This window comes from Phoenix dactylifera, chromosome 9 (genome assembly GCF_051530095.1).
Source record: "Phoenix dactylifera cultivar Ajwa chromosome 9, Ajwa_hap1_PhDact_Kaust_v1.1, whole genome shotgun sequence".
Classification (NCBI taxonomy): domain Eukaryota; kingdom Viridiplantae; phylum Streptophyta; class Magnoliopsida; order Arecales; family Arecaceae; genus Phoenix; species Phoenix dactylifera.
Window position 1 is genome coordinate 24,946,905 of NC_143198.1, and position 10,125 is coordinate 24,957,029.

Here is a 10,125-nt window from a genome sequence, read left to right on the forward strand (position 1 = left end):
CAGATTTCTTCGGCTTTAATCATAGAGACCTAAGCAGAACTTCATGCGCAGGCATGACTCGAAAAAGTATAGGAAGGGATGACCACCGAAAGAAACGTACAGTGTAGAACAGACACAAGTTTCTGAAACAGAATCAAACACATACCTTACCTCTGTCAACTACAGAAATTGTCATTACACATTAGCGTAGTTACTCAACCTTCCGCAAACAACCTACAGATGCAAAAATCCAATATGAGTTGCAAAATTCAAATGTTCTCTTCTTACAGTTTGTTTGGTGCAAGCATGTTGGATTCAAGCTGAATCACAAAACTACATCAAGGCATATATAAAATGGTTGTTTGCTCAAACAAAGAGCAAGTACATGGATTCAATTTTATCTGAACCAGAACTAATTTGAAGGTTATGACCAATCCAACCAAGAGCCACGGAACCGCAACATTTCTATCAGCAAACAAAACTCCCAATGAATGCTCTGTCCATCTTGGGGTCAAAGGCCAAAAGCTATACACAGGAGGTAGGAGAAATGGTGATCTCAGTTCTGCTGCACCAGTCTGTGCTAGTCCTTGGGCACAGCTGTCTTGCAAAGAGGGCAGGCATTCTTCTGAGAGAGCCACTGCTTTATGCAACATATATGATAGCTATGACCACACTCCAGCTTTCCCATTTCATCATTTGCTTCATATTCTTCCTGTACCACAGAAGATGAAGCACTCAACCTCAAAATGTGAATGAAATGAAAACATAAAAGTAATTGAGTAGATCCAAGATAGAAATAACTTACTTGACAAATGCTGCATTTCCATTCCATTTCAGACGAGAAGTGTATGGTTGAAGCATCAAAAGTCGAGTGTTTAACTTTCCTGAGACTGCGAATGATCTCATCCTCTCTCAACCCAGTGCTCACATATCCAATCCTATCGCCTAGCTCAAGCAATTCCTGTTGAAAGGGAAAAACAAAAATCAGAAATCCAATGCCATCATCCAGTGCAACCAGAACAATCATAAGAAACACAGGAGTAGGAGAAAATCAAGCACCTCATATGACATATTATCAACATCAAGACGCCAATTCTGGTATCGATCATATACATTCATTCCTCCCAGCAATATCCTAGTTTGGAACATCATGATCTGCATATTAACACAATGTATAAGTGATAATTCAATGTCAGTGGGTAAGCAATCCTCACAGGTTCCATGCTAGATATTGAGAATGCTAGTCCTAAAGTAATATTTCCATATCTGAAACCCACAATTTACATCTTCATGTTGCTTTTTAAATTTAGGAGACAGTTAATACTCTTGTTTCATGACACAACTTGCACTTTATTCAAATGAGAAATTTAGGCAAAGCTATAGCACTCACCCTTTTCTCCATCAGCTTAAGCATTAGAGCATCTCAGATTAACTACACTAAGAGTACTAAAATTTTATCATTTAAAAATGTTTAAAGCTGACTGTTGGAGGTTATGGCTTTTGTTGAACTGACCAGAAACTCCTGTGATGAATTCAATTTTGCTTTAATAAATGAATCCACTGGCAATATATGAAAATAATTGTCAAATCCTTGAACATGTGAGAATCCATGAAGATGACCACAAGAGCGAGAATGCTGTTAAAAAAGATAGGGAATGGATATACAAAATTAAAATTTGAGTAGTATGACCTGTCACATGATTGGTAGTTTGGTACTGCTGGTGGTAGTGCTGTGTTTTGAGAAAAAGCAAACAGAAGCCCTTTTATGCAACTAATTAAAGTTTCAGTAACATGGATACAATATCAGCTTAATGGCTTAAAGCTGCAGTAGAAATTACAAGGCTAGATAAGTAAGGCTTCTTACATCTTGTATGAGGGCAATGCTTTATATATTAGGTTGAATCGACTAAATGTCAAGTGACATCATATCTTGATCTGAAGGTTTAAGGACTCAAAGGTGGCATGACCACAACGCTTACCTTGGTTGACCTCACAAACTCTGGCTACCCCTTACCAATCAACAATTAGCAAAAGTGGTTCAGTAACCTTCCAAATGAACTCTAATATAACTGTAATAGATAATCTTCAACTGATTCTGGTTGCAGCATCCCTAACTGAAGTCTATCCTGTCATGCCACTAGAAAGTTGTGCTGCCTCAAACCATAGCTTTTTTTCTAGCAAAAGGGAATGAGACCTACCTGCACCTTAATTACCAAGTCTTGATTTTTGAGGATGCACCATCCAAGAATCGAATCCAGAATCTCTAGTTGCTAAGCAGAGGGGTACGACCACTGGGGCAATCCTCAGTTCATCTTAAATCATGGATTTTATAATAATTTGCAGTAAAATTTAAACAAACAGACGTACATGAGACTAAGCAGGACCATTGATTTGCTGAGTTGGCCCAACAGGCTTTTAAGGCTGCTCGAGTAAATTAAAAATCAGCTTGAGAGAACATAGGCCATGCTTAAAGTGCAAGTGTTTTTTTTTTTTTTTTGAACCTTGATGATAATTGGGCTGGTTGCAGGCCTAACAGTCAGTTTGTTGACAATGAAAAAGCAAGGCCGAGCCTTATCATAATGCATAGTACAATTCCTAGCCCCATCTCATTAAAAAGGAACAGCCAGATTATATGAATCTCAAACAAATCTACAACCCCAGTTTCAGAACTCAAATCTGCTCTGGAAGATAACCATAGTAGCTTGGAGGATCAATAAGGTCATGTTTTGCTTGTCCTACTATATTCAACCCAAATCCATCTGTCAAGCTACTTCGCTGCCTGCTACTTCCTAATAAATGCGACAAAAAAACCAGATCTTGCATTGTCTCTGAACTAGTAGTCCTTGTTGAAGCTTTGATGTCGCCACCCACTCCTGTTTCTCGACCACAACAACCATGCTGCTACTAGGCTCAGCCCACACCCAAATAGTTGCTATCAAACAGTCAATTATACCAGGCCAAGACCCATTTATACAAGGGAGCAGATCTTGTAGTTTAAGCCAAGAACAGATGCAACCTCTTGACAGTATGAAATATCAAGGACACCATTACAGTTCATCGTGACAAGATTTGCCAGGTCCTTACAGTCCATGATTTAAATCCTGCAGCCTCGTTCAAACAGCAACCCCCCCCCCTCTTCAATCTGGATGAGTCCGTAGGATCAGGATAAAAATAGTATGATCCAATGTTTTCGATAAAATATAAAACCATCTAAGCTATATGACCAACAAAATATGAAAGCTAAGAGTCATAATGTTATGTTTGACAACTCTATACTCTTCACTAATTTATATTAACCAAAAACATAACCATCAAGCCTTGTGTTAACTATTTGGATTCACCTGTCAGTCTTCATTTGCCTAGGTTTCCTATGTAATACTACCTCTAATGTTACTACAAACTATTTCATTTCCATTCTCACAACTTCCAACCATGTTGGCTTAAATCTTCCCTTTCTTTTCCCTTACCCTCCCTCACCAAAGCACTCCCAAATCTTTTTTTTTTGGTACACTGGCTACTCGCATAGATCGAGCGTGAGCACAGCTAACAAAATCAAGAGATAGAAGACGGCTTAGGGATAGAGGAACAGATACATGACATATCCAGAGGACCTCTCCAGAGTGTTGGGCAGCAAACGAGGCAACCCAATTAGCCGTCTTGTTCGCTTTCCGGTACACGTGCATAGCTTGGAAGGCACTACACTCCCTCGCCAACCAACGCATATCTCATGGCAGCGGGTGTTCTTCCCCCCTCCGCCTCTCATTCCGTATTCACACGATCACCACGGCTGAGTCTCGCTCAAGGATGATGCTCCCAACCCCCAACACCCATCTCGCATAGGAGATTCCTTCCCATGCTACCCTGAGCTCCCAGCACTCCAAAATCTTTGTTGTATATACACATATCATCTCAATTGCTTCTGTATCATTTTGACCAGCATCAATGTAACACTTATAACTCCTCTAATATACTCATTCTTACTCTATCTACATTAGTCGTATCCAATCCATCTCAAAATTCTCATTTTTATTCCATTAAACTTGTTTCTTGACTGTTCTTTATTGCACAACATTCCAAGTTGTAGAACATTCTGAGTTACACAACACTAACAGCATTGTTGTTCGAGTTGCTAAGGCATGCTTTAATGACATAGTATAGCATTGTCATTCGAGTTGCTAAGGCATGCTTTAATGACATAGTACAACATTGTCATTCGAGTTGCTAAGACATGCTTTAATGACATAGGACCCTAAAAGCACCTCTCCACTTCACCCAGTCAGCTATATTCTGTTACCTGTCTTTAAATATATCACCACTATACTAATAGATACTATACCAATAGATCCTAGAATAACCACTACGATCACTCAATTGTATCTATTGTCTAAACAGTTTTGTTTGGGGCCTCATCCTCATTTCCATTTTCATCAAGATGGCATTCCATTAACTTCACTTTTGTTTTGCTAATTTTTAAGCCCTTATCCTCTAAGGCTTTATTTACAATCTAATTCCACATTAGTCTTGCTCTTTTCTCCTCATCAACACTATATCGCTTGTGAATAACATGTTTCATGATACATCTTCCCAAAAATCAGGAGTAAATTTATTATGGTTATCGATAAAAAGATATTGATTTAGTGCATGCTAAGCCCATTATGTTAGGGAAATACTTGTGGCACGACAATTACTCTTAACACTTATAATAGATCCAACATAGCGATACCATCTTATTATAGTGTCAGTATGCCCAGTACGATATCTGATTTGGTATACCGGATGTCGATACATCCCCCATACTGCATACGGGTATGGTATGATCAGGTACACATCAGTACTGACCCGTATGACAAATCTTGGTGCATAGTCTTCCTTAACAAAACCAACCAAATTACTTTTCTAGTACCCTATTGTAAGTTCTCTCCAAGTAGATAAATACGATTTCTAGACCTTTCCTTTTTTCACATTCTTCTACTTGCACTAAATATCTCCATTTTTTTGTCTTTGATATAGTGCTGTTTATGCACCCGTTTCCATCATAAAGCTTACCCAATTATTATTTTGGTACTCTATCATAAGTTTTCTCAAAGTTGAGAACTACCGTAAGTAGACTTTTCCCTCTTCCATTATATTTTTCTATAATTGCCCCAAGAAAAAACTTCCATTTATTTCCTCCAGAGAAAACCATCCAAGAGGGGATTGGTGTTTGGCAAACCAAATAATAGTTTCCCTTGTTGACATTTTTTACACAAAACCAAATTTATATTCGGAAATTGTTGTCCTTTTTCCTAATTTTTGTTCTATCACTCTTTTCCACAGCTTTATAGAGTGGCTCATGAATTTAGTCCCACCATAATTAGAAACGTTTCTGACATCCCTCTTACAGATGAGTGATATAGTACTTTTCTAATCATTTTGCATTTTCTTAGATTCTAAAATCTCATTAAATAAACTAGTGAGCTAACTCATTATCCATCTCCCTTCATTTTCCAGACATCAATTGGTATGTTCGTCTAGCTCAAGTGCCTTAACCTTTGCATCCTCTTATTTACAAATTTCTCTAGTAAAAACCTCATTTAATGGTTTTTGAAAATTACCATTTCATTCTTCTTTAATTTTGTAACACTTCACAAGATTCTACATCCTGAATCTTAATGCATTTAACTTGATCTTATATCTCAAAATACCATCTCTGTTACTTTGAATATTAGTACATTTCACTCTTACCTTCCAATAGATGAAACCTATCTTATAAATTATTACCATTTTGCATCATTTTCAGCCTTCCTATATCCGTCAAAGTCCTTGATATCACATATTCTTCAGTTCTGATTATTTATCTCATTTTGTGTTAAAACACGCCACTCATGCCAAGCTACACTAGTACAGCTTTAAACTTCTTTCCTAGTATATTCCCTTTAGCAATGTAACCCTATTTCTTGTATTATTCTTTTTTTCCCACTCTACACCAAATATTACTAACTTATGACTACAATGGCATTGTTAACCCCCGCTCCCCAATGCAAGTCCACGGCTTCAAACTTTTCCTCATTCGACATTCTGGCAATGTATCATTTCCAAGGTTTGCCATACCGATCCATACCATCCCATATCAACCATACCATACCGTACCAATAAAGTATTAGTATAATACTAAGGCTCGATTCAGTATATGAACCGAATCAGTACGTACTTATCCGAACCTAGCAGAACCATCCTGTATTGCCTAATACCAACCCATACCTCTCGATTTCAGACGATAACATGGTTGGGAGTGAGAAAAATTGTTGGAAGCCTATCTTAGGATGTGCACACCGCACCATACCCAAGTGGTAACGCATTAGTACGGTTCTCAGTGCCAATGTTACAAACCCTAATCCTTTCCTTTGCAAATACATACTTTCCTAGACTCTCTTGTCCAACTTGAAAAAACCATGTAAGCACATATCAATGTGTTGGATATGCATCAAAAACTGTAGATACTTATAAAATACTTTAGCTGTATATTTAAAGATGATGGACTTTGTTTCATGGAATATACTACCACCTTTTAGAATATATTAATGATATCACCAATTTACTAGTATAGCTCTTTCAATATATTCATTAGAGATGCTAGAACTATTGAAATTCTGAATATATAAAGTAATGCAAACATGGTTCCATCTCAGACAGGTGGCTCGTCATATACCATGTGTGCTCTATTGAAGGCAAATCTCCCTACACCTGCTTAATGTGTCACTAAAGCATCATAATCTGGAAAGCCTATTAAGGTCTTACATTCTAGAGCTACAAGCTAATATAGTAATATCTCTTGTTCAAGATTCATGATACTGCAAGATCTTAGTTTGGAAAACTAATGTGTTGTCTTTTGATGCCAGGATGTGTTTGGAAGCAAGTCTAATACGATCAGATTTTTAAGTTTCAAGTTTCTGAAGTCTTATTTTATTTTTCAGTTTTTATTTAGTTGTTATTTTCTGTTTTAGTGGGTCAATAAATTATAATGAACTGCTCGCGGTTACTATTCATGCTACAATGCTGTGACAGTAACTGGGCTGTTCTGAGGTACTTTAGTCATAGTTTTCAAGTTTCTTTTGTTTGGTTAAAAATCCTAGTAACAGTCAAATATGCCTATGTTTAGAATTAGTATATTTCCTTTTGGAAAGAGTCCTAGCAAGACTAGGAAAGCAGGGCAGCTGAGGTTAAATAGCTATGTACACTACAAGGGAAAAATAGAGAATACGTGGATTTTACTCTGTGATTGACAGTGGTCATAGACCTTCTTTCTTCTCTATCATCTTCTTCTTCCTCTATCCTACTCTCTGTCATAATATATTCCCTGTTTTTTATTCTTTGCTATTTATAACAGGAGATCACTTCTGTTTTCAGATCTAAAACTATTTACTATTAGTCTTTTCTAATCCATAATTCCAATTTGGGGTTACATGAAAGTAGGACAAGGGCAATCACCTATCGCAGGTTAAAACCTTAGTTATATTATTGTAATCATAGTTCATTTAGTAAAATAGACAACATAAGCTGATCAATAACGTACACCCTAATCTTGATCACATTAAAATCTTAAATAACATAGCATAACCATGGTCTTCCATTTGATACTTCCAATGGAACCAAGCTCTAGAACTCTCAACACCAGTCATAATATTGCTCAATTCTTGGATCAAGGACATAAAATCAATGTTATGGAGTGATAACATGCCTCGACCACCCTTTCAACTTATACTAAGCTATATTCTTTTTGCACTACTTGACAAAGTATCTACTTTGATACTTTAACAGCATTGCATAAGTAATTACAAAAATATGCCAGAGGAAATATCTAATATCACTAGGTACACAATCTCAATCCATATTAAAGTATTATTAGCATTACAAAATAATTCATGTTTTTTATAGGCTTTTGAACAGTGATTGTGCTTAAAGTAATGCAAGAACTCATATTTACAGCAACTGATTCCAATGTTTCTGCATAACAAGACCAACCTTTCCAAACTGCAACAATTAACCATACATCCTATTTAGTTCAATCAAACTACGAATTTTGAGACATGGTATCAGGTTTAAGAACACTTTATCAGAATCAAAACATCAGTGTAGATAAATTATTTCTAACATTTAACTTCACCAACACTGCAGATCACTGGTCACAGTGCAAGAGTGCTTGAAATATGAAAGGAAAATTTGGTATGTACCGACCATGACTTGAATCTTAATCTGCTAGGAAATGGTGGAAAAAATTATGGAGAATTAAAACAAAGGAAGAAATGATAATAACAAATGCTGATTGTTCAAAACTATGTAGAGTACAGCATAAAATGAAAACAAAAAATAAGCAAATATATCCATCAGAAGGTAAATGAAATCAATACCACCTCTTTGAATTTTTAAACCAAAATGCTGAACTTAATACTTTCCGATAGTATATGTTGGATCATCTATTATAAGCCGATCACAAGCAAGCAATGAAGATGATAGCCAAATGAAGGTAGAGAAAATCAGTATAAAGGATTTTTTCCATGACAGGTGCCCAATTATGAGGTGGGGATCTTGATAATGATATTTCAGGTTCCACAAGAGACCTCCTAGGATTATTGTATATGTGTTTGAATAGATTAATTTATAATTAATATGTAAAAGTCCAAGAGTCTTAAGTCCATATTTTGAAAACTTTTTGATGCTGAATGAAAATAGAGGTTTCACTCAGAAACCAATTGAAAAGAACCAATAATATGCATATCCACCATCTCCACAACATGGTTATAGGAAAGACCAATAAGATAAACTTTAAAATATAAATGTAGTTTCGATCCTCTTAGGCAAAGGCCATGATAAGCATGCAGGGCAATCTTCAGGATATATAACAGATTATAATAACAAAAATGAAGGATCAGTTGTAAGCATATCACCTCTTCGATCCCGCCAGGAGAACGGCGATATCCTCGCAAATGACGAAGATGCCCTGATGGTAGGAGTTCAGGTGTTTCAAGATTCACCGGAGAATCCATAAAGGATGAGATCTGTTCTTGGTTGCTACCCCTTCTAGCAATGAAAGCCCGCTGCCAAAGAAAACAACTTGGGAAGGTCAAAACTAATTACCAAAATTTTCCCTTTTTTGGTGCCGAACATATGAAGTTATAAAGGTTGCAGGAATGGATTTTAAGGGCGGCAAAAGAGAAATCAAGGTCTTTTGCTCAAACGATTTAAAAACAAGAAAGAAAATGAGCAAAAAAGATCGAAACCCCAACTAACCTATTTTGATGATATGAACTAAAATCAATAATATCAATGTGTAAATAGAAAACAAAAAATTCTCAAGAGTTTCCAAATTGGATAGAAAGACCATGAATCAGTCAAAACCCCATGAGAATTACATCTAAAAAAACAAAAAGAGACAACAGAAAATAATAGATTTAAATCGTTAAACCCGAAAATTGGAAAGAGTCGAACGAATTCCAAGAAAAAATATGGATACCTCTCTGTGAATTCTCTCCCCCTCCGGCCTCCCACGACCGATCATCTGATGGTGGGACACGACGCAGTCCACTGAGGCATCGGCTGCAAAGGGGATCCCGGGGGCGCACCACACATCGGCGCCGACTGCCTGGGCCCGCCGCTCCTTCTTCTTCTGCTTGGCCCTCCGCCGCCGGGGCCGCTTCCCCTGCCAGTCGGCGGAGGACCGGACGACGGCGGCCGCGGCCGGGGCGAAGACCTGGGAGGAGGAAGCGGAGGCGCATCCGAGCCCCCGGAAGGCCGCGGCCGCGAAGCCCTTCTTCTTGCCGGCTGGCGGGGAAGATGTAGGGCCAGGAAGAGGGGAAGGGGGCGAAGAGAACAGTAGGTTCTGGTCGGCGGGTTTCGGGGAGATGAAGTCCTTCCGAAGGGGGAGAAGCCGGCGGAGGCCGCCGCGGCGGTCCAATGACGGCGAGGTGCCGCCGGTGGACCCCATGATCAGGGTTTCAATCGATCGGCGCCGATGGGAGAATAGCGACAAGAATAAAGAAGGGGCAGTCTTTGTTCTCCAGAAGCGTACGGCTCGCGGATTAACAATTTTTAGAGCAGAGAGAGAGAGAGAGAGAGAGAGAGAGAGAGAGAAGGGAGCGAGACGGAAGTCAAGAAAATGGGGCCGGTAGG

At 38.2% G+C, this 10,125-nt stretch overlaps 1 protein-coding gene across 1 annotated transcript; it reads right to left on the reverse strand.

Moving 5' to 3' along the window:
• Positions 1-220: 220 nt before the first annotated feature.
• LOC103709314 (uncharacterized) lies at positions 221-10,117 on the reverse strand. Its single transcript, XM_008794606.6, has 5 exons — positions 9,470-10,117; positions 8,904-9,053; positions 1,039-1,134; positions 785-940; positions 221-691 (listed from the first exon to the last, which is right to left on the reverse strand). Exons 1-5 carry the CDS (start codon positions 9,938-9,940, stop codon positions 560-562), a joined length of 1,005 nt encoding a protein of 334 aa, XP_008792828.3. The 5' UTR covers positions 9,941-10,117; the 3' UTR covers positions 221-559.
• Between the last annotated feature and the right edge of the window lie 8 nt (positions 10,118-10,125).

Bases quoted from the DNA above. Each gene is read 5' to 3' on its own strand.
- LOC103709314 (XM_008794606.6), bottom strand. From the start codon at position 9,940: ATGGGGTCCACCGGCGGCACCTCGCCGTCATTGGACCGCCGCGGCGGC. The intron at 9,054-9,469 runs GTATCCATATTT...TTTCTTTGGCAG, and splicing joins GGGAGAGAATTCACAGAGAG to CGGGCTTTCATTGCTAGAAG. The intron at 692-784 runs GTAAGTTATTTC...TCTGTGGTACAG, and splicing joins GGAAATGCAGCATTTGTCAA to GAAGAATATGAAGCAAATGA.